The sequence below is a fragment of the Amblyomma mixtum genome, chromosome 10, assembly GCF_055824585.1.
Source record: "Amblyomma mixtum isolate Tamu chromosome 10, ASM5582458v1, whole genome shotgun sequence".
In the NCBI taxonomy this organism is placed as follows: domain Eukaryota; kingdom Metazoa; phylum Arthropoda; class Arachnida; order Ixodida; family Ixodidae; genus Amblyomma; species Amblyomma mixtum.
Genome location: NC_143021.1, coordinates 138,607,677 through 138,632,787, shown reverse-complemented (window position 1 = coordinate 138,632,787; position 25,111 = coordinate 138,607,677). Strand labels below are relative to the sequence as shown.

The window sequence follows — 25,111 nt, the reverse complement described above, 5'->3', positions numbered from 1 at the left end:
GTTGTAAGTCAGCGCTTGTCTCTTGTCCCGATGTTTTGCGCTGTTCCATCAAGGACGAGGACATCGTTCTGTAAACAGAACGAAGACAATCCTCGCTTGAAAGAGGCGGGGGGTGAAGAAACCTTGCCTTCCAAGCATTCGATGAGGCATTTTATGTCGGGGTCCGAGCGTTGCTGTTGTGCAAAAGAGCTGGAGCTGATGGGTCCCAGGAAGGCGTCCTCATCGTCGTCCGGCGGCGGTGCATCTACAGGGGCTCGTGACAGGCAGTCGGCGTCAGAGTGCTTGCGTCCGGACTTGTAAACGACGGTTACATCAAACTCCTGGAGCCGCAGGCTCCATTGATCGAGGCGGCCGGAGAGGTCCTCCAAACTGGCGAGCCAACACACTGCGTGGTGATCGCTGACCACCTTGAAGCGTCGTCCGTACAGGTAGGGGCGGAATTTCGACGTAGCCTAGATGATGGCAAGGCACTCCTTCTCGGTTGTCGAATAATTAGTTTCGGCTTTGGGCAGGGAACGGCTAGCGTACGCGATGACCTTCTCCACTCCGTCGACTTTCTGAACGAGGACAGCGCCTAGGCCCACACTACTTGCGTCGGTATGAATTTCAGTCTAGGCGTTTTCATCGAAGTGCGCGAGGATCGGTGGGGACTGTAAACGACGCTGAAGTTCCTTGAAGGCTTCCACTTGCGGCGCTTCCCATTTAAATGGCACGTCTGCCTTTGTCAGGTGGGTCAGTGGCTCGGCGATGCGCGAAAGTTCTTAACAAGTCGTCGGTAAAGGCCGATTCACACGACGGACCGTTCGCCCGCGGCCCGCGCACTACGTGTGCATACGTCAGCACTTTGAGAGGCGCGCTGGATGCATGGATGGATGGCGGCCGACAGCGCGCCCCTCAAAGTGCTGACGTATGCACACGTAGTGCGCGGGCCGCGGGCGAACGGTCCGTCGTGTGAATCGGCCTTAATACGCGCACAGTCCGAGGCATCTGCGCACAGCTTTCTTATCAGTCGGTGGCGGAAACATTGCGATAGCAGCTGTTTTCTGAGGGTCTGGGCGTACTCCCTGCTTCTTAAAAATGTGGCTTAGAAAAAGCAACTCCTCATAGGCAAAGTGGCACTTCTCTGCTTTCAACGTTAGGCCGGACGATTTGATTGCGTCTAGCCCTGTTCGAAGCCGTTTCTGATGCTCCTCAAAGTTCCAGGCGAAGACAACGAAGTCATCTGAATATACCAGACAAATCTGCCACTTAAGGCCTGCCAGCACTGTATCCATTACTCGCTGAAATGTCGCTGGTGCGGAACAGAGACCAAACGCATCACCTTGAACTCGATGAGGCCACCTGGAGTGATAAATGCGGTCTTCTCGCGATCTCTTTCATCGACCTCAATTTGCCGGTAGCCGCTCTTGAGGTCCATCGATGAGAAATACTTAGCGTTGCAGAGCCGGTCCAGTGTGTCGTCGATGCGCGGGAGGAGATAGACGTCCTTCTTTGTGATGTTGTTCAAGCGGCGGTAATCAACGCAGAATAGAAGTGCACCGTCTTTCTTTCTTACTAGAACAACAGGTGCCGCCCAGGGGCTCTTTGAAGGCTGAATAACGTCGTCGCGCAGCATTTCTTCCACTTGGTCCCGGATGGCTTGTCGTTCTCGCGGAGACACTCGGTAGGGGCTTTGGCGCAGAGGTCGGGCTTGCTGGTCGGTTATAATGCGATGTTTGGCAATTGGCGTTTGTCGGACTTTCGGCGATGACGAGAAGCACTCTCTGTAGCTTCGAAGGAGATTGCGGATCTGGTCTTGTCTGTTCCGGAGCAAGGCTGGGTTTATGTCGAAAGTGGGCGAATTCTCTTGGTCAGGCGAATCTTCTACGGACGGGTCGGAGAGCGCGAAGAAGTCTCGTACGTCGGATAATTCGTCTAGGAATGTTATGGTCGTTCCTCTCTTAACGTGCCGGTATTCTTCGCTGAAGTTAGCAGTACTTCGGCTTGTCCTATGCGGAAATGTGCGATGCCTCCTGCGATGCCGATTCCTCGGTCGAGAAGCAACTGCATGTTCCCCTCGATAATGGCTTCAGCGTTATTCGCTTCCGTGGCGCCTACGGTGATGATGACGCTTGAGCGGGGTGGACACTCACTTCTTCCTCCAGCACACTAAGCGCAACGCGATGTTCCGGAGTTTTCATCGACGGGATGGTCTCATCCGTGGAAAGTGTGATCATCTTGGATCGCAGGTCGATGATCGCTTGATGCTCATTAAGGAAGTCCATGCCCAAGATCATTTCGCGGGAACATTGCCGTAGCGCTACGAAGGTGGCGGGATAGGTATGTCCCTTGAGAGTAACTCGCGCTCTGCATCGTCCTGATGGCGTAATGAGGTGGCCCCCAGCGGTGCGAATTTGTGGGCCGTCCCAAGCGGTCGTTACTTTTCTCAGCTGCGCAGCGAATGCTCCGCTCATCACCGAATAATCGGCTCCTGTGTCGACTAGAGCGGTGACTTTCCGGCCGTCGATAACCACTTCCAAGTCGGATGTCCTGGTTCTGGAGTTGAACGTCGTCCTCGGCGTCGGGTCTCGGCTTCGTCGGGTATGTGAATCGTGGGTGGTTCATGTGGTCGAAGCCTTGCTTCATGGGGGCATCGTTTTGAAGGTGTTTCGCGTCGTGGTCGAGGTTGTCTTTGTATGCGGCGTCGGCGTAGTGGGTGCGGCGTCTTCATACGGCGTGGTCGCTGGAGGATCTTCGTGGTTTCCTCGGCAAGCAACCTGACTTCCACAGGTTGCTTTGTTCAGTTTCCCCTACGGGGGCTAGAGGACCTTCCTCGGACAGCCGCGGCGTAGCTGCGGCCCGGTGATGCAAAACATGCGGTGGACGGTGACGGGGAACGGGAAAACCGGCTCGACGATTTACTCCCCTCTGAGCAGGTAGTCGTCGATTTCCCGTGGTCGCTGGCCAGGGAATGGTCGTGGGGCGTCGATGGCGAAACCTCGCAGGCCGATGCGTCTGTACGGGCAGTGGCGAAGTATATGGCCGGCTTCGCCGCAATGGAAGCAGAGTGGGCGGTTGTTGGAAGTCCTTCAGGCGTCGCACTGCCTGGGGCTTGGGCGGCGTTCGTAGGCTGGGCGGGCGGGGGCAGGGGGACGGCGTTCGGAACAGCTGGTTCACGTCGAAGAGGCGGATTTCGGCTCTCGCGTTGGGGCTGAGGACTGCGCAGTGCAGCTGCGTAGGTTAAGGCTGGAGCTTCAGCAGGAGGCGGAGATGACGGGGTGCCCAGCGCAGGCTGCACTTCACGTACGATTTCCTCAAGGGTGGCGACTTGAGGCTGGTTAGAAGATGGTAGCAGGCGACGCAGCTCTTACCGTACAATTTCGCGGATAACATCCCGCAGGTTGCCTCCGAATGCTGTGCGATCCGAGAGGGCAGTCGAGGTCACTTGGGGCTGTCGAGGAAACTGACGGGCTCGCGCTTAGAAGGTCCTCTCAATGGCGGCTGCTTAAGTGGTGAATTCCGCGACCGTCGTCGGTGGGTTGCGGGTCAGACCGCCGAAAAGTGCCTCTTTAACACCACGCATCAAAAGCTGGACCTTCTTCTCCTCCGTCATGTCAGGATCGACACGTTGAAAAAAGCGCTTCATGTCTTCTACGTACGCGGTCACAGTCTCATTCGGGTGTTGGATGCGTGATTCTAGAAGCAGCTGTGCTCTTTCTTTGCGTACGACGCTTGTAAACGTACCCAGGAGCTGCTTCTTGAAGGTCGCCCAGGTCGTGAGAGAAGACTCGCGGCTTTCAAACCACGTTCTGGCAGGGCCGTCCAATGCAAAGTAAACGTTTCGGAACTTAGAGCTGTCGTCCCAGGCGTTCGGTGCTGCCACACGGTCGTACATGTCCAGCCAGTCTTCTACATCTTCATGTGGTTCTCCACGAAACGTCGGTGGCTCCCGGGGCTGACGAAGCACAACAGGCGTTGGCTGTGCACCAGGTTCCATCGTGAGGCGCAGAGCTGGATAGCAGATCAGCACCTCCACCAGATGTCACGTAGTGGTGACTGCAGTCCGGCGAACAGGAACACAGCGCCCGCAAAGAACTGAATCACTCGGCGGCGGCGTAGCAACAAGCGTGCTCGGCGGTCGTCGAACAGAATGACCGCCGCTGTCGGCCGTGCTATTTTTAAACCTGATAGCGAACCTTCGAGATAAAGCTTTAGAAGTTACTAGAACATTCTGGCGCAAACTAGAATCGGCTCCGTCCGGATGCGATCAATCGAGATAATTCTAGGCGCGCCTCGCGTCACAAACGAAGCGATAAAGTGGCGTGCCGGCAGCCTTGAAACATGAACAAATAAACACAACAAACAAACGCTACAAAGATTCGCGGCAATATGCCAAAACGAATGAGTTCCGTGCGATGTCCGTGCACATTACAGAAACCCAAGTAAAACTAATCGGAAGCCCTCCACTCTGTCGAACGACGTACCCCATACCACGACATTTACATTTGGTCGGCAAGTCTAAATTCGCCTATCATTTGTGGAAACTTACCACGTCCTTTTAGATTTCTAACGAAAAAGTCCGCAAATATCACTGTTCGTTTTCACGGAAACCCGATATACTACAAATGTTATCACTTTTTTCTGAGAAAGTATCTTCAAGATGAGTTGGGCGAGTTTTATCGTTGTCATCTGTCTCTTGAACGTGTCTCTAGCATCTCGCATTCGTGTGTTGCCGCCTCGTTTCGCCATGCTTTCCTCCCATGCTGTGAATGAGAAACATTGAATTTCTTTCCAGCCGCTGCGCTCAACGTTTACGTGCGTATTCGGCCACGGTTGGGCGCGGCTCTGTACATCGACCCTGCCTTTGCCGCGCAAGACGTGTGGACCATGTTTACCTCTGCAAACACCACCGCGCACCAAAAGCAAAAGCGTTTCTGGTTCCACAAGGTGGGTTCTGCACTGCGGGCTGCCTGGGTTCTCGGGAAGCGTGATTACAAGGCGTGTCACGTAGAGCATCGCAACTTGAAAACAGTGCATACGATGGGCTTCAGATAGCGTCAAGGGTCTTAACTGACGATCGCCGATGCAAAGAGAAAGGGTCGATTACCCTTCTGCCTGTCCCTCATGGCTGCGAACCCGGCCGTGGCAGCAGAATCTTTTGGCCAGCAGGTGTGCGCTAAAGTTTCCTGGCATCAACGGTGATGATAAAGCAGTTTGCCCAAACGAAGGTCCCTTATGCGGCTATATCACTCCTAGTTATAATCGAAAGAGTAATCAAGCTGATTGCACTACCCCGGTCCCTCACGTTAGCAAGCACCCAGGGTCTCAAAAGAAGAGCTACGCTACTTTCTTCAATTTTTAACAGGTGAGGAAAAATCCTTTCGGGTCCGGTGCCCAAACTGGGTCCACCGCTGGCCCTGTCTAGTCGATTTGTACTCAAACTCCCCATGATGGAGTAATTTTCAGTCACGAGATGAATCCACACCTGTCGCTGAGTTGGGGTAGGCGCTAATGAGTAATTTCTTCCTTGAGTAAAAGTTAAATGCTCTGATTTGCATCGCACTGATGCCCGTCGCAGTGGTAATTTCAGTGCCCAATTGATCATCGAGTCAGTTATCATCGAGCTCATTGGGGATCTGGTGATACCACACGGTGGTTTTCAAAGACAGTCTATCGGCATCGTCTCAATGTATGTTCGCGAACAGCAGTTTGAAGCTCAAAGGCTCTTTCCAGCGTCTCCCCACTCAATCTACGTATAGCAAAAAAATGCGGGGGGCGGAGGGATTCAAATTAAAAGAATTAAAAAATTGTATACTTCACCTCTTTTTTAATCGGTTTATTGTGGTTTAGCTGCATATTTTTAACTGTACGCAGGTCGATGCCATTTATATCAGAACAAGGGGTTGGATTTTTTAGTTTCGTTTCTTTGAAATTTCGGCTGCCTTTTTTCGGTGTTTATTTCGCAGGATAATTTGAACTTTTTTCGGCGAATACTACTTGCTGTGGAACAGTTACCATAATTTTTCGGTTACATATGGAGCCCTCTTATGCACTAGAAATTCGCGTAATGTTTACCGTAGCTTCTTTGTTAGCAGCAACAGTTTGTGTACAAGTAGTTAATGTACACGTGGTCGTGTCGTGTTTAGAGTAGTTGTTGCCATACCAGATGCTGTGCTGCTGTAAAAAAAACTAGTCTCTACTTATTGTGAGGAAAATATTCAATATTGGAGAATTGTAAGGTACTGTAATCAAAATATTGAAGGTAATGATTGATTCTTCAGATGCGTAGCAAAATCTTTTTTTTTTAAGTTTCTACACCGCTCGCATCGAGCATTTCGACTGCCGTACAAAAGCAATGCGGAACGTTTTTCACGGTAGAAAAAACAGAAAAATAAAAAAATTCAAACCTGTCGATGGGAGATCTGCGGATACATTGATTGCTATAGTCGAAATCTTGCAAGATATAGAAAAGTATATTTCGAAAGCTCTTTCCCGTTCAAAAGTGCTTTGTCCAGATTTGTTGTTATGCTACCTGTAACGGAAATCAAATTTGGTTCGGTATCTTGTATCGGTATCGGAAATGCAATTTTTGAAGGTATAGGATGTCGGCATTTTAGATAATTTGTTGAGGTATGTTGGCCAACGCTGTCAGCTTTTGATGAGGCTTCGTCGAAGGAAGTACACAGGTTCCTGATTTCGGCAAGCCGTGAAGAGCGACAGTTGAGCTCGAGTGTTGCTTACTGCGGCAGCTTTGGTGGCCGAGCGTTATGTGTTTTGTCAGCAGCAGAGTGAAGCTTCTGTTTCTATTGTGTATATCAGTTTGCGTGTTAACGTCCGTGCATCGTCTGGCTGCGTAATAAGAAGAAGCAACCCGAATAGACAAGGACGAATAGAGGGCTAGCGCTGGGTTAGGTTTCGTCCTTGTTTTTTCACGCTGCTTCTTTTTATTATGCATTCCGACCAACAAGCCCGAATCAAGACTCTAGATCGTTCGGCTGTCTGCTTCGTGTCAAACGCCAAATCAGCATCCACCTCGAAGCAGTGAAGAACCGCGTTCTTTATTGCCTCCTTTGAGGGGAATGCATTCGACAATAGAAGCTTTCACCCGTGTGCGCCTGTGTGGAACGTCTCTGTCATCTTCGCTTGCAAACGCCTGCAAAGCACACGATGTGCAGCCGGTGCGAAAATACACTTATTGAACAAATTTGAACTTTTCGCTGAACTCTCAAGACTCCCAAATGTCCTCGGCACTGGGAAGATGTCCTATATCCCGAAAAGACTGATCTCTGATCTCAAGTTCCTTTGTCTCAACTTACCTTCTGTTGGGATTTAGACGGCATTGCACTACACCAATTCGTAGCATATAAACGTTTCCAAGGTTTTTTACTTTATTTTGAGCATCTAATCACAGGCGTAACTTTCGCACTCCCCCTACTACTTGAAAGAAATTCGCGATAGAAAAGCCAGGGTTTACAGCCACAGAGATATCTGGGGACGCTAAACATTACCCCAACATTGCTGCGGAATCTTAAGGTAATCCAAAAAGTCTGCTTACAGCACACCTCGCACCGTGCTGGGTGAACCTATGTATTCGACTGTCACCAGAGCCCAGGTAGTACCGAATATTAACTGCTTTAAAATTGTGTAATTTGAGGTAATTTTACATGTTAGATAGAAACAAATTTTAATGCGCCAAATTAAAAAAATAACGTTGTATATTGTATCATGTGTGTTAGATTCACGTTCGAAGCGAACGTTGTGCTACTGCGTATGTTAGATGTTATTATAATGTTATAAGAAGTCTCTTCTTTGTTGTAGCGCAAACAGTACCGTTCAATACAAGCATTATGCTAATGTTATGTTCAAAAAATTATTATTTCTTTCATAAATATCGAACAATAGGAATAATTATTTCAAATATTGAATTTAAAATTTTATTCTGTTCTTACAGTAAAAGTTATCTTTAACTAAAGTAGACGACAAATTTAAAAAAAAAACACTTGTTGGTAACAGTGAACCAAAATCCGAGCCGTCCTGTATTACTCCGCGGACCAATCATAATCAGTAAATGCAATCCGTTTTTATGTTTCACTGTGAAACAAGCCATTGTGCTCAATGTTTTTGTGCTTAAATTTTTTTCTTTCAATTCACGTGTTATTCAGGCACCAAGAAAAGCTATAACAACGGACAACACTTTTGTCGCAGAGGAATTTTGTGTGGCGGTCCTGAATGTGGGCGGAGCTTCACTGCAGAGTAAAGTTGTGTGGTACTAAAGCACTACTTTGTACCAATTCTTTTTATTGTGCGTGACATAGTTTTTATGCACAGCCCCAATATTTTGTTACAAAACCTAGCTTATTATCTCTCACCCTTGTAACTCATAGGACACCATGCATCGGGAACAGGTGTTTGTACCGGGTTCATGTGATGCTGCCGAGTGAGCACTTTAGAGAGCCAAAGTGCCCCTGAATTTTTTGACATTAGCGCCGCTGGGCTTCGTCCGCTGCGTCTGAGACAATATTACGGTGGAAGCAGGGCACGAGCTTTCTCCAACTTTCTCCAACCGCCGCATATAAACCCTGCAGCATGGTCTCCTTCTAAGCGCCCAGCGTTCAGGGGATGTAATATCAGTGCAGGACGCGCAGTCGAGCGTTCGTGTTAATCATGCTGACGACGGTACTTATATTAGTGTGGGCAGAGAAGAGAAAAAGAACAATAACGTTGCCCAGCCCGCACCGCCTAGGGCACAACGGGCATAATCAAAGGGACACGAAGAGGGTAGCGGGTTAATTACAAAGGGGAGCGGTAGAGAGAAAGGACCCTAACAAGTTCCCAGCGGCTGTTTGGCTCAGTGGTTGGGTGACCTATTTTGCGACGCAACATCATGTCGCAGAGCTACTAAAAGCATGAAATGACACAGGTGACGGATTCTTGCCACACCGTGACATTCAAGCCGTGGTGCGCGGCAGCCTACCACCACGGGGCCGATCTAGGTGGTCGTGTTCACGCATGTGGGGCTTCGGTGGCCTCAGGTGCACCCAGTGATGCATATGTGCATTGCATGAAATTTTCCGGAGAGAAACTGAACGGCTCCGCAAAGAAAAATCACTCTCAATGTTTTGGAAGCCAACCCCCTCTCCATTTAATTAGGACCGTTAGAAAAAAAAAAAGAAGCCTGAAGGGTGTATAGAGATCGATTTTTTTTCATTCTGCCATGATTAAGACAAGCCTTGAGTCCATAAACATGCTGACTTTTTTGATATCGAAACGACTGGAGCGAGTAGTTTCCCGTGATTGACGATTAACGATGAGTTTTTTTACGGTCAGTTACGCTCACTTTGCGTCGTTCGCTGACGCGGCTCTACCCTCAGCCTCTTCACTACACGTGGCAACAAAGGGGAAGCATGTCACATGGTGAGACGCGCCCTTCACGTTAGCCGGAAGAAGCAAACAGAAACTGGGCAAGGAAAGGGCTTGAGTAGCTGTGGACAGTAAATGAGGCCCCCACACCAACGCCTGCGCCGTATTTGCATCACTGCAGCTTTTCTGGCCCCCAAAGCCGCATTACAGATGTGCATGGTCGCGACCTCTTCTTCGCTGTCGTACTTATGAAGAGAGCGCGATCATGTTTTGAGGGTGTTTGTGGGCAGGATGCGATCCCAGTGGTAGCGCGGGAGAGCGGACGCAAAGGGGAGATGCGCTACAAAGGATCCCCGCTCCTCACCCGCAAAATTACGTTTGGTGGGGGTCACGGTGGGCACGCGTTTGGGTGAGCACTGCAATTCCGCCCAACGCCCGTAGCGAATGGAGCAGAATTGCGCGATCTCCTCCACACGCCGGAATGAACTTGGGCAGAGCTGCGCTGTGATGCGCGGTGTGGCGCAGTGCACACTTTCGACCACGGCATTCTTCACGCTGGCCATGCTTTGGATTTCTTCCTTAGAAGTCTACAACGACGGAATCTACGATCTCCTGCTACCACACCCGGAGACAAAGAAGGACCCGGGCCAGCGCCGTGTGGAGAGGACGCCCTCAAACGAATGTTTGTGCGGGGCCTTGTCGAGGTCCTCGTGCACTCAGCGGACGAAACGCATCGCATCCAGTGCGTCCCAAGGAGAAATAAGTCCATCGCCGAGGCGCCGCTGGGAACAAGGCTGGGAAGATGACACCACCAAGATGGGGCCTGTGCCTTTCCGAGACAGCAAACTAACGCAGGTACCTCGGCCGTCTCAAAAGAAATATCGCGCTCTTACCTTCTGGCGCTTTTTATAGCGACACGGTGCTTGATTGTCCAGTCGGAGAAATAGCTATGGAATATAACTGCACCGTACGCTGCTTATTTTTTGGTCTGCTGTAAATGGGGGACTCTGCGCTGCGCTTTGCAACACGCTTCAGTGGAAACGTACATTCTAAACTCTCTCCTCGCTGCGACAAACACTCAAAGTGTCGCTGAGCCCTGAGAATCATGCTCCTCCTGCGTAAGCAGGACGGGCCGTGCGAACCGCTGAAAACAAGCTGCCATCGTTGGTCATTTTCTTTACTCGAGATGACACTATAGTCGTTAATGCAAGTGTAATAAAAAAATTAAAAAAAACTCAGCGAGACAGAGCACGTTGATAAAACGCTGGCGGCTGGTCGTGTGTTAGCTGCACATGCTTCGCCGAGCCCTGATCCTGGGTGACCTCCAGTGACTTGGAAATTTTAGGAAGAGATGCTTGTAGATGCAGTCAGTTACGGATGCCTTACTGCCCCATACAGAGGAAATTTCTCTACTAATGCACCTTCGCGGACTATGCACTTTTTTGCAGAGCTGCGTTTCACCTTTTGAGTGTTTGTCGCAGACTGGAGGGGTCGGTGTCACGTACGCTTACATTGAAGAGCATCGAAGAGCACAGGCTGCGCGGCGGGGAAGGTAATGCACGTTCGAGTCGTATCACTAGTGTTCAGAGGTGGCAAGATGCCCTATTTTTTCCATAGAACTCTCACCCTCACCATTAAATTCTTCACCCTTCCTCGCCGTCACCCTCGCTTTTGAAAAGCTTTCTGTTCCACCATTGCCCATGCACCAGTGGACCCTTACCCATCCTCACCCTCACATTCAGCAGTTTTAATATTCGAGTTATTTTTCCTCATTGCCGACATGTTTGGTTTGGTTTATGGGGATTTAACATCCTAATGCGACTTCAACTATGAGGGACGCCGTAGCGAAAGGCTCCGGCAATTTCGACCACCTTGGCTTCTTGAACGTGCACTGACATCGCACAGCACACTGGCCTCTACAATTGTGCCTCCGTAGAAATTCGACCGGCGCGGCCGGGATCGAACCTGCGTCTTTTGGGTCAACAGCCGAGTGCCATAACCACTGAACAACCGCGGCGGGTTTCATTGCCGACATGTGCTGATAATGAATGATAAAAGTATTAAGCATGCCAAACAACCGGGCAATTTCGTGTTACGCCGGGGAATATCACTCTCCGGATCTTCTGGCATGCGCTGCATGCAAACGTGTGCTTTAAAATTATAATATTCCGTAGTTACCTGTGCGCACCGCGAAAGTTAGTCACCACATTGATAGTCGTGTGAACAAAAGGGAATAATAACATACGCCAAAAATATCTATAACTCAACGGAGAAGCAGTTATGGCGACAATTATAAGCAATAATTGTACGTCAGAATCAGGACAGCACCTCACTGATCGAAAACAGGCTGTTTTCTGTGATGGACATGGATCCACTCTTCAGGCTATAAACTGTGGAGTGCCTAAGGGCAGCCTTTTAGGTCCTTTTCTCTTTAACGTATACATAAATGATCTCGTAAACATTGACAGTAACGTTAAATTCATTCTGTACGCAGATGACACCAGTATTTTCTTAACGGGCTCCTCAACAGATCAGTTATTAAATCGCGGTAATGCTGTTCTTAAAACTTTGCATGCGTGGTCCGTTCAAAATGGGTTGTCTATTAATACCAATAAATCTAAAGCTGTTTTCTTCAGGCCTAAAAACGTCAAAATTAACTTAAACGATGATCTTCAACTTGGGAATCATAAAATAGAAATCGTGGACACCTTCAAATCACTCGGTGTAATTTTTGACGCCTGTATGAGCTGGACCGCACACGCAACACATCTTCGCAAGAAATTAGCTCCTTCCGTTGGTTTTCTTGCTCGGTACCGCACTGAATTTCCTCCCTGTATAAAACGAATGATTTATCATGCCCTATTCCAATCACACATTAACTATTGACACATAGTTTGGGCTACCACATCCAAAACAAATCTACAGAAAATTCTAATTCTCCAAAAGAAAGCTATCAGGATTATCGCAGGTGCCAGTTTTACTGCCCATACGGCTGAATTGTTTACTAAGTATGAAGTAATTCGTGTCAATGTTTTTCTTGAGTACCGCCTATTATACTATCTCAAATTTTCTTCACCATCAATATGTAATTTTTTGCTTAATATCGCATTGTTAAAGCCCATAGAAAAGTATGTTCAAACCCGATCAACTGCAAAATGGACACTTCCACGAGCTAGAACTAACTATGGTAAACAAGCACTTAACTTCCTTATACCTAATGTTCTAAACAGCTACGAATCTAACCAGCTGAGCATGTATAACCTCCGACCACATGATTTAAAAGTGTACTTTGTAAATAATATTCCATAACTTCTTTTCATATATTGTAGTTTGTGTATGTATCGGTGTCCTTTTCCCCTTTGTAATCAGCCCAGCAGTGTATAACTTTCAAATGCATTTGTTCAGTTTTAATTGTTTTTTTTTCTAGTTTCAAACTACATCTCTGTGTACCCATCAGTTCAATCGTAAATATTATAAATTCTTTCTACAGTGTGCTCGTATGCGATCTGCCACCGTTGTATGCATGTGTTTATTTTATTATTTTGTAATGGCTCTTAGATGAGCCACAGGCATTTTCAAGCTATTTTCTTTAGCTTTTGGCCTGTGGCTCATCCTAAAGACTGTATGCACATTTGTAAAATAAAATAAAGTTTGGTTTGGTTTGGTTTGGAAAATATTAATCACAACATTTCTGTCTTTAGCCCCAAGAACAAAGAAAAAGTTAGTGGAACTAAGCTTGCCGGCTTAGCGCATTCATCAGCGAAATCTGATTGGCATTAGCGACCGAGAGTTCTGGAGCTGGAGGTCCCGCTTAAACGCTTAACAGGCGTCTGTCCGATTGGCGCCCTTACGCTCACATGCATTGGAGTCAGTGGAAATTTTTTTATTTTCTCTGACGAGCGTATACTCTGTTTTCTGCTTGCGCTATCGGTTCGATCGCGTTCCCTGCACACTTCACGGGCTCGACGGTCCGCTTGCACGAAGCAAATAAGACTGTCCAGTTCACAATCTAACCTTTTTCATTGTCAAGCTTGCGGTTTTAGATAAGGTTTTAGTAAAAGAAGGGCGCATAACAGGCTCATTTTGTCGATAGACACCTGAACCAAGCGATGACAAAAAAGGGGGGGGGGGGCGGGAACGTTCAAACGCGGTTGCCGCAGACGTTACTGCAATAGCATTGCTTGCGGGTGGAATGCAGGATGGCACTAGAAAAGACCAGACGCACGCGCGATTCAGGGCGTCGTCCCGTATCACAGACTGCCCTTTCCAATCATTCCCGGCACATAGGGCCCGCTTGCTTGAAGGAAATTAGACAGTCTACTTCCTGGTCCAGTTTTATTCGCAGTTTTCACCACGTCGGCTACGTAGCCAGGAATGCCTTTCGGGAGGGGCCCAAGGTAATTTCTTCTGAGAGTATATGCTGCGAACTGGCTGAAACCGCCCATATCGCCCGTGGTCGGTCAGATATTAGCATGTCGACACCTGATTGAGTGACAAAATTGATTCGGGTATGTTTTTAAGCTAGCAGCTACTCGTTAATTTAGCGCCAAATCGTGTCCATTGCGCTTCAGTTCAGCTACAGACCTATATCGCTCGAGCCATGGCGAACTACACTGCACTCAAAGATTTATCAGCTCATTGCAGACTAGTTCTTAACGCATTCAGCTGTTTTTTTTCGCGTTCGTTTATTTTTGTAGGTCCATAGCGAGACCATCTTCTCCGTGCCGTTGTCGCAAGGTGACACACACCGTATTCCTCTAATGGGCGATCGCGCCAGCCGTTATGCGCGTTAAGGAACAATTTTGAAATAACATACGGAGTGTATAAGACCTGGCGTGCGAATATTTTTTTTTTTTTTACGAATTACTACGGCCGACATCCATGCGATCAAAGCTGGTTCAAAAAAATGCACACTGTAGCTATTTTTCGTGTCGGTGAGATACAGTTCAAAGTTACTACGTACACCAGTCTTTGAAAACGTTTTATTGCGTCATATTTTATGATCGTTATAAAAAGCAGACACAGCTTTCTCCGAGACCAAATCGCTAAGTTTTGTCCAGCTTTTGGAGCGACGCAATGAAGCGTCGGAACCGACCAAAGCAGGAGAGCCTTACATCTGCTCACACGGCTCTACCGTGCGTATCAAGCCCGTACAGCGACTTCTGTGGGCTCTCTCTCATAAAGAGCATTTTTCTGGCAGCAAGGAAGCTATCGACGATACCGCAAGGTAAGAGATATAAAATCAACATTTTAGATATGCGCCTGCATTCCCACTTGTCTACAGTTACTAATAACGTGGAATGTCGACTCAAGGGGCGTCTTTCATCCCGTTTGACTTGTGGCGCAAGATGCTAGTGAAGACCAACATTTGCTACTGCGCCGATCTCTGTATCGGTAACGTTGAAGCTCGCGGATGTGCATTCATGGCAAAATCATCGGTATCAAGAAAGCACGCTTAGCAAACAATGCGCCAGCTCAGCCGAAGAACGCCACCGTATGCTGGGAAGGCGCTGTTGCCAGACTACCGTACAGTTTCGCGTATCGTCTGTTCTGCAGCAAAACCGATCAAACTGTTTTGAAGTTTTTTGATACGCACCGCTGCGATTATGTAGTCAAAGCTTTGGTCTCTCGGTCTCGGTTCGGGCGCCTAGAAAGCAGCAGCAACACGCGAAAAGATGCGGAAAGCCGGGGGCAGCAAGCCAGATAAGTTGAAGCCGCCTTTGCGCTGGGAAAAGGGAAAGCTACATAGCTTCTGGCGCTTGATACGAACATAGAGACACCGACTCATGATTTTGCGCCTTTTTAGTTTTACAAAAGTTGAGAAAGGTTTTTTGTCAGTTACAGAACAGCAGCTGATTTTTTCAAATCAGGGCAAAAATTTCGACGCCCCCCTTGATGCTTACTTGCTTCTGTGATGCAGTAAATTAAGGAGCTTGAAATGCTTGTAGGCGCGGTGACCAGCTTGCATTTTCACATGCATGAAAATGGAAAAGTAATTTCAACGTATCTGCTTTACTTTTCGCGTGTATTTGTAACGTTATGTCATTCCGTTCGTAAGCAGTAATCTGTATTATAATTTACAACAAAATTACTTTTTCGCGATTTAAAGTCATGATTAGTAATGTAATTATTTTTAAGGAGTAATTTTCTTACTTATACTCGACAGTCAATCGCACGTAGGCACACCTCCCATTCAAAGGACCGAATTGGGGGACGTTTCGGATAACGAGGCGACCGAACTGACGGCGCTGCCATCCAACAAACGTAATAGCAATGCGAGACACCCTACCTTCACCGCTATAGACTGGAAATTTTAAACCCATCTACGTTTTTAACTTTCATCTAAAATTTAATTGGATTGGGGTATATATCGCTAAAGTAACTTTCGCAACGTTGTAATCACCGAGAAGAACTCGTAGCTGGGCATGTCGGTGCACATTCAGGAAAGACACAAGGGCGCAAAAAAAATACGAACACGGACTGAGGGAACGGGACGAGCACTGATGTTCCCAGAGATTTCTTCATCAATGCGCACTCGACGTTCACGCAGTGTCGCTTGGTCCACCCACTCGGTGTCCTCCTCAGCCTTTCCCGGCCAATCACACAGGCATGTGGTTATGATGTTTTGCTTAAATATAGCGAAACATATTGGGCTTCCTCATGCCATTTCATTAAACTTGTATCCAAGCTCCAGTGCAGAATGCGTGCTTCACCGAGAGCTTTCAAACCGGAACGTTCTCCTCCATGTAAAAGAAGAATCCTTACAGCGAAAGAACTTTTGCGTACACATCGCGAGGCCATGGCACCGCGAAGCAACATCTTGAGATGAGTACGTATAGCCACATGACTTTATTTTCTCACACTCATCGCTCGTAATACATACCCACGGCTCCGCAACAGTGTACACCGACCTTGCCTTCCTTCGCACACTTCTGTCGTTCCATGAATACATTTTATTCTTCCTTAAGGGACGGTTCATTCAGTGTGGAGAAAAGACTCCCTCAGCCGGGCCGGGGTGTCACATACCCACGACGGATGTAAGCTTTGAAATGTAAGCGTACAAAGCGTAGATAACCAAAGAAGCTAACTTTCATTGAAATGTATAAACTGCGTGAATGATACAAGACCAGTAGACGTAGGACCGAAAAAGACACCATCAGCGCAGTTTTTTTGTTCCTATGTCCACTGTCCTTGTCTCATTCGCACAGAGTTACCCTTTAAGGAAATTAACCAACTAGTCAGCAAGAACGTTCTAATAATTATAAAGCTGTCTTTCCCATGACGCTCAACCGTCAATTTCCAGCCTTGTTAGAAATTCGCCGCAACCAACAAGTATAACTATTGTAACGCGTTTTAGGGGAAAAATAAGTGCAACATTTTATTACGAAAACTTGAGTTATATGGAATAAGAGGTATTGCACACCAACTAATGCGTAGTTATCTTCAGTCGAGACTGCAGTTTACATCAGTGCACGGTGTTTCATCCGCAATGAGTGTTATAAAATACGGAGTTCCACAGGGATCTATACTAGGTCCTTTACTTTTCATTATTTACATTAATGATATAGTAAACATTCCTTTAACCAATGATATAATTTTATATGCCGATGATACTAACGTTTTCTTTCATGGTGAAAATCTTAAACAACTTGAAATTATTTCTAACACTTGGCTACTGGAACTCAGCACATGGCTTTTCCTAAATGAACTTGAATTAAATACAAATAAAACGAAGTTTATGTTGTTTTGTGCAAAAAATAAGCCCATATCCCATGTTATGCGACTGTCGTTTCGAACTTCTGAGATTGAACAGGTTGAAAATCTTTCGTTTTTAGGAGTTACTTTTGACAGGAAGCTTAGTTGGTCATATCATGTTAATAATGTCCGCATCAAGATTGCAAAATCAGTTGGCATTCTATACAGGCTTCGTAATCTGTTGCCCGTTTGGCTCAAGAAGCGACTGTATTTTTCTCTTGTTCAATCTCATATAAATTATTGTCTGTTGGTATGGGGAACTACCACAAAAACTGATCGCGAAAGACTATGTGTGCTCATTCGGAAAGCTACACGTTTATTTCAGCCAGCAAATGGACAAGCTAGTGCTTCTGAGCTTATGATCCGCCACAATCTACCGTATTTCATGTATTCATATCACCTGAAACTGAGTCTGTATATATATAAAGAGATGACAACAAATTCTGCGGCGTTTTGTAGTCAGTACCTTGATAGAGATACCGGTTATTCATTGCGCCATACTACTTTACTGACAGAAAGGCCAAGAACAAATTATGGTACTCAAACTATCGAATATCAAATTTCAAAGTTCTGCAATTCCTATCCAGATATAATAGCTACTGCAAAAAATGTTACATCTGTACATCAGTTTAGGCAAAGAGCACGTGCCTTATTGTGTCATTGATGTTCTGGTTTGTCTTTTTGTTTTGTTTTTATTAAATATTCCTATGTTTCTTCATGTCGCTATTAAGCAAAGTGCCATTTATTTCTCGCAGATTGTGCTTGTGTATATTGCATGTAGAATTATATAATCATCTGATCTGATCGTGATTAGGATGTATGATTATGGCGATATGTTATGTACTACTGCCTCTGCTGCGCCCGGCGAGGCCAAGACCTAGTCAGGAGACCAATAGTCTCCTTTTGTCTTGCCTCGTGGGCAATACTTGTATTGCCTAAAAATGAATAAATAAATAAATAAAATAAAACCAGGGAACGTATTCCGCAGCGTTGTGATCTCCGAGACGTTGCACCTCGCCTTATAGCCCTGGCTGTACATTACCCATAAAAGCTGCCGCGGTGTATTACTCCGTCTTCTACCCTCACCCTCTTCTCACGATGCTTATCCTCCCTCACCCTCATCGCACCAAGCCAGACCCTAAAACTGCAAGGGCCTACGCCAGAAAGGCTGTCAGAAAGAAGTCACTACGTAAGAGAGCCCGGTGTTGTTAATAGTTGTAAAATGAATCTACCCTGCGATACGCTACAAGCAGCTGTTAGTACAGCACTTTATCAGACAAACGGAGGCAGCAGCACTTATCGTTGGGTAATCTTCCACAGCTAAGATATGCGTATGCATAAATGTTGTGCTTTTATCCGCAACAGCTTTCAATGAAGAAACGCCATGTATCTCATTATGTAAGTTATTTACATTTGCGCTAAGCTCTATTTATTCACCTTAATTTGGCCGAGCTGGGTGGTACAATGAATCATCGGGTTACCTCTTCCGGTGTGTGTGCAGGTCAGCCAGCTGTACTTTGCGACGTGTGCAGAAGTGGCCCTGCTCACGGAGATCTCGCCTGTTGATAGTATCAAGATTCGAGGAGTCAGTGAACGCGATTAAATTCTCGGCCACATCCTTGAGCAAGGCAGGCCCCGCTGGAGCCGCTTATGTCGCTCCAGGAACCCTGCCGCAGATCTGCTCGCCGCCTCACCAAGGCTTGGTTCACCCGCGGCAGGGGAGGCGACGCCAAAGCCAGGACCACTCCTCGCAAGCCGACGCAGGCAAAGGCGCATTAAACCCAGCCGAAACGGAGGAGGAGCTCTTTGAGACCATCGCAGCGCTGGAGCCGGAGCTCGCCAACACAGCGCCCCCTGCGACCGGTCTACCGGCATTGGATTGGAAAACATTGATTCAGCAGCAAAAAGTGGTTCAAGGTGAGGTCTTGGTCGCGCTAGATGGCCGTCACCCCGTGGCCTGCGGTAAACCTCGTTGGTCACTCCACTGCCCGTTGTTGGATCTTCGGGTCGGAGCTGAGCAGCACGGCCTCCCACTGCCCTGAAGTTAAAAATAAAACAAACTATAAATATAACAAGCAAACTATAAGTGTAACTAAAAGTATAACTAAAACTAGAACTACAGTAGTCTAAAACAATGTGAGACCTTCTCAGCAAGTGTCCAGCCGTTTAAATTCTATTCCATCGTCATTCGCGTTGCTGCTTGGCGCCTTCAGCGGTCATTCCCTGTATCCATGATGAATGGTAAGCCTGTACTCATTATCGTAAATGCAGTACTTCCAGTATACTCCATCTCAGTAGTTGGTCGTAGCGGTACCAAGGCTGCAATATGCTCAGAGGCGACATTCTGACGCTGCTGAATGCAGTGCAAGTATAAAAAAGGCAAATGAACATATTGTAAAGCTCTCTTTATACTGCGCACGCGCCAAACGCTACTTCAAATGGAGCCATAACGTACGCTCGCATTACGTACTTCACTTCCTGAGTTTAGAGTACGCGACTATCAAGTACGCAGCTTTTCCAATATGGCGGTGCACTTCGAAACTGGATCCCTCGCTTCGCAGTGAATTCGTCTTTGTAACTTCGTTGTTCACTGGTCTTCAATGAAGTATCGGGCTTTCGTTGTGTCTCGTCTCACCCACCACAAAAGCGATGAGCGATAAATTTGCTTTATTTTTTTTACTTCGAGCGACGATTATGCCGCTACTAGCCCGAAGAGGAGCGTCGGTTTCTTGAGAAAAATGTTTTCCTTCTAAAACTCGGGTGGCGCCACTATGTTGATGTGTTCGTTGCGTCTGCAATAGCACGTGACACACCAAGCGTGTCTTACATAAGCGCCCCGTGCATAAGCATGCGTACACTGCTCTAGTGCTGCCTAATGTTCCTTCAGTGTTTGGTACGTGGCAGCGTCGGCGTGTCCGCCCGCCAACGGCGTGTGCTCTCTCTTCTTCGCAGTGGTGTGGAGCTCGCGTGTAGTGCGGAGGAAGGGCTTGGCAGAGATGACGAAGAGAAGCAGGTAGGTAGTCGCACGAGGTCAACATCAGCCTCGAATCAACCTCAGCCTCATGGTGAGACGTGATGTCGGCTACTGGTAGAAGTGACATGCTGGATTATTTCGGCATTGATGTCACCTAAGTTTGAGCTCGAGCTATGACTCCCAGGCTCTTTATTAACGCGAGCCTTCTGCGTGTGAGCGTAGATGTGGCGCCTACCGTTTGTGAAAAATAGGAATTTACGCACATATGCACCGGTCACAACAGTTTAAGTTCCTAGCCAAGGGGGTAGTTTCGGCGACACTCGATGCCTGTCCAATGTGCGCGGCGTCGCAACCGATGCTTAGCCAACCCTGACATGTTCGCGGCGTCGTGGTGGGAAACGCGCGCGTTTAGGTTATGGGCAGCGAAAGGAGAACGTGAGGCAGCCATCGCACTAGCTCAGTTCCTAGGGCACCATATGTTACTTGAGGATAAGTTTGGATGCCACCGATGGCACGTCATCATTTTTTCCTACTTTCTGTAAAATTTTCTGTGCAATGATTACACAACTTACTGGACCATTATATAAGTTCCCGTATATTTTTCTTTGTTTCAGTGATTGTTAGCTAATCCTTCACATGTACCATCGGAGGAAAAGTAAATGGAGCACTCTAAGAAAGCGCACTTAGTCTTGGAGTAAATGTTCGGCTCACAATGTAGTGAACATGGTAAGCAATAGACGTATTGTATACTCATTTGCAGCGGACCTTATAATATATTTCAGGAGTACGTGCCCCTTCTTTTTAGGTTATTTTGATAGGAACTTTTTGGAACCATTTTGCTGACTGTGAGGTGGCAGCTATTGCCCAGTAGAGTATATCTCACTTGATGAGCAAGACCATTTCAAATGCAGTACTCCTATGGAAGACTAACTGAAGAGTATTGTATCCTAGAATAAATGCATCAATTACATTACGGACTCATTTCGAAAAATATTTTTGTTGGGTACCAAGCTTTCGAGGGAAGTGTCGGCAGCTCGCTTAGATGTTTAAAGGAACCAACGCCTTCGCCCCCTGTAGAAAATAAGCTGAGTGCCTTCAGTCCCGCTCTCAGTGGGTATTCAATTTGAATTACCCAAAGGAATCAAACTAAAGATGCCACAATTGCAAGCAAGGAGGGCACCTTGAAAACCTTTTCTTTCAACATGAAAGCATCCCATACATCGCTGGTTACAAAGCACGACGCCGAAGGATGTTGCTTCTGAAAGAAAGATGAGGACAAAAATAAGCGCCTGAAAGCCTTTTACCTCTACGCTTGATTTATGAAGTACTTCAACTTAGTTTAAGTCAAGTTTACACCAACAATTCAGAGGACATTTCTCAATAAAATCGATATTGTTCAAGTTTCAAAGTTTTCATTGCAAAATATGAGCTAATAGTACATATATATAATATACTAGCTAGTATATATCTGTATCCTGTCGGATGACAGCGGCTGAACGCGGTTTTGAGGGTATCACAAGTTGCACAGGAAGCCGTCAAAAAGCAACGTCGAACGGGATTCCTTCATGAAGCATGTTACGTTTCTGGCGGTTCGACGAACGACGAGCAAGCGGCGACACCGAAGGTTGTCTGGAATGCCTTTATTCCATCTGGGCAGCCGGGAAGGAAAGAGCGACGCAGCGGTCTGCCGTGGCGTTCATATTGTGACGGACTAGAAGACGACGAAGCGAGCAGTGGCATTGGCAGGAGCGCTCGTGCTAGGCTCGCAGACATTAAATCATATCATCGCCATCGGTCATGCCGTCCTTTCTTCATCGCTTGCCGTCACGTAACATTTGGTGTAAGGTGCGGGGTACCTTCTTCATCCCGGTCCCGGAGCTTAGGAGCCTGCTGTACACCGAGGTCTTCTGTGGAGAGCTCACGGCTTCGCACCTTCCGGCGCTTCCCCAGCCTGCCAGGAATGCCCCTACGCCGCCGCTCTTCACCGCCCCGCCCCAAGCCCCGACCAGAAGACACGACGACACAACGACCGCCGCAACTGCCCTGTCACCCCACTCACCGCCTACATGAGAACCCACATGAGAACCCAGAAGACCCAACGACCTACGACCCCACTGAACCGAGACCGCCGCCACTGACCAGACAACCCATTGACCACCGACACTCACACGAGAAACAAGTACCCCAGCCCCTGCCGTTGGGTGCGTCCACGGGCCTCGACGTTGACTTCCAGAAACCGGTGGCTCCTCAGTCTTCGTGGACCTGGCTTCACGCGCTCATCATCGCTTTCATCGTGACGGCAAGCCCTTCATCTTTTCTTCTCTGTTCATACGTTCTGCCACGCCCATCGTCACGTCCTGCTTGTCATCGTCTGTGGCATTCTTCTAGTTCGCGCCATCGGGACGATCGCTTCGTGGCCCCGAGTCATGTGATGGTCTAGAAGACGACGAAGCGGGCAGTGGCTTTGGCAGGAGCGCTCGTGCTAGGCTCGCAGACAATAAATCATATCATCGCCATCGGTCATGCCGTCCTTTCTTCATCGCTTGCCGTCACGTAACAATATAGCATCCCCAGAACGCCGGCGCGCGTGTCGCTCCACTGGCCCAGAACGCCGGCGCGCGTCTCACTCGGCGCGCCCAGAACGTAACAATAGAACTGCAAAATTAAAATTGTCTTACTTAGGCTCTTCCTCATTCGCACTGCCTTTGGCTGCTCTCCTGGACTGAAAGTGGCAAAGCGACGATTTTCTTTTCAGTGGTCAGAAGTTTCCTCAGGCGTTGCAGAAAAGAGATCAAAAGCAATTATCGGAATCGGAGCATGCAAACAAAAGACGGTGCTTTGCACACAGACAGTGAAAGCTTGCCTGCAATTTTCTTGCTGGAACTACCAGCAGCCGCGCATTTTCATTGTCTCCATTCTGCGTACAGTTCAAAGCAGGGGCAAGGGCGAAGCTTTATTGTAATTTCTGTGGCATTGTTAGGAATAAAGATCTACCACCCGACTCCACCTCTCACCCGCAACCTGTCTTCTGTTCTGCTTTGCCCTCACATTCTTCGCCAAGGTTTAGAAGAAAACATTCGACACAGGTCTATCGGGTTGGCACAAGAATTTAAGTTACAAAGAACGCCAACCATAAATGAAGATACGAAAAACCTGAAAACACAACATTTCGTTATCCACTTCCTTCCTTAATCTGGTGCGAGAGTGGGCGAGTTGCTCTTCGCCTCTTTCAAGCCTTCTTAGTCATTCACCGGATCAGTGGACGTAGACCATGGGGAAGGGTGGGAGGGAGAGGGGGTTCCTGGGGAGCGCTTAACATCGCCCCGCGTTTGCTGAATAGGTGATGACTCAGGTAAGAGCCTTCTGTGCGGGCCCGGGTTAGTGTCCAGTATAATAGTTCTCTCGAAGTCGATCTTGTGGTCTCACGTGCCTCCCAGTGCTCCGCCACAGCAGTCCGTTCCTGATCATTTGTTTGACATCGGCTTTGCGCTACTACATTTCTTCGGCGATGTGCTTGGTTTCGCCAATATATGACGCCGGGCACTTCGAACAGGAGGTCTTGTATACCTGTGCATGCTTTATCGTTAGATTTTTTTTATTGCGAAAGCAACACTACTTGCACTTTGATGGGTGACCACCATCGTGCCGCGGCGGTGACCACCATTGACCTTTATTTGACCTTGAGCTGTTGAACGCTAAACAGACTTGTCTACATTGTTTATCGTTAAATGGAGGGCACCAGGGGCACCTTCATTTGACCTTGATTACATTAGATTGGATTACATTAGATTGGATTGGATTGGATGAGTGGATTGGATAGCAGTGGATTGGAATGGAATGGATTGGATTCGATTGGAGTGGAATGAATTGTATTGCATTGGAATGGATTGGATTGGATTGCATTAGAATGCATTGGATTGGATGTGATTGGATTGGATTACAATGAATTAGATTGAATTAGATTGGACTGGATTGGATTAGATTGGATTAGATTTGACTGGATTGGACTGGACTGGACTGGATTTGATTGGAGTGGATTGAATTGAAGTGGACTGAATTGGATTGGATTTGAGTGTATTTGATTAAATTGTATTGTATTGGATTAGATTACATTACATTACAGTAGACTACATTGGATTGGATTGAAGTGGATTGGATTGCACTGGATTGAATTGGATTGGAGTGGATTGGATTGAATTGGATTGCATTGTAATGGATTGGATTAGATTGGATGGGATTGGATTAGATTGGTTTGGATTGAACTGCATTGGTTTGGATTGTATAACCGATAGGTTTGGATTGTAACATCACAAGTCTAACCACAAGCACCACCACCTGCTACACTACCAGCTGTACCATGGCATAGGTACTGATATTTCTTGTGGAATTACCGGGCTTAACCAAGCTAAGCCACAGCGAATTTTTTTGTTGCGCAGGCGCGTCAGTAGCATCAAAGGAAATTTCAATATTTCTTACACCTATAGACGACGATGAATATGCGATCTTTTCTATCCCTGCAGGTTCACGTGCATATAGAGCGAACGACCGACCGAGGGGCCATCGGTGTCGAGAAACTGTCTCGTCACACACACACACGCCTTGCCCGGCGCGGCAGAACGGCATCCGCCAACATTACTGGCTGCTTCAAAAATGCTTTGAATGTTAAGGAAAATAAATATTTACGCATAAATGTGTTCGAAGTATTAGGAAGCATCTCTGTGAAACTGGGCGAGTGCGGCATGCGCGTATGCCGAAACTTTTTTTGCCTTTCATGCTTTTTTTGTGAAATAGAAACTTCTAGATACGCAAGCAATAATTTGCAGATTTTTGTCGATAGCTGAACGTATGTGTCACTGGAAGGCTAGTTCACTGTTGTAAGGTTTCTCTCAGTGTATTGCAATCCCTCTCGCACTCAACTCTGCATATGTTCTTATGCGTGAAGTTTAATTGATCTGTATCGCCTGTCTGTTGTGTAATATTGGTAGTTTTGTGAGCCTCTGAGTCCGGACCATTATCTGCATTGCGACCCGAGAAAGCCCGGCT

The 25,111-nt window shown here is 47.3% G+C and overlaps 1 protein-coding gene across 3 annotated transcripts in view; it reads left to right on the top strand.

Annotated features, from left to right (window-relative positions):
• The window catches only part of LOC149327080 (uncharacterized), a 59,942-nt gene extending 35,180 nt beyond the window's left edge, over positions 1 to 24,762 (top strand). Inside the window, exons 8-12 of one of the 3 annotated variants that reach the window (XM_089565133.1) lie at positions 4,775 to 4,926; positions 9,923 to 10,194; positions 18,596 to 19,011; positions 20,047 to 20,107; positions 24,589 to 24,762. Coding sequence is in view for 1 of the 3 variants with exons in the window: in XM_089565131.1 (XP_089421257.1) it covers positions 9,847 to 10,194; positions 18,596 to 18,697 (450 nt within the window). In the remaining 2 variants the exon portion in view is untranslated. Of the gene's footprint in view, positions 1 to 4,774; positions 4,927 to 9,812; positions 10,195 to 18,595; positions 19,012 to 20,046; positions 20,108 to 24,588 lie in introns of those variants that run through there. The other 2 variants (XR_016286592.1, XM_089565131.1) reach the window with 2 other exon arrangements.
• The last annotated feature ends 349 nt before the right edge of the window (positions 24,763 to 25,111 follow it).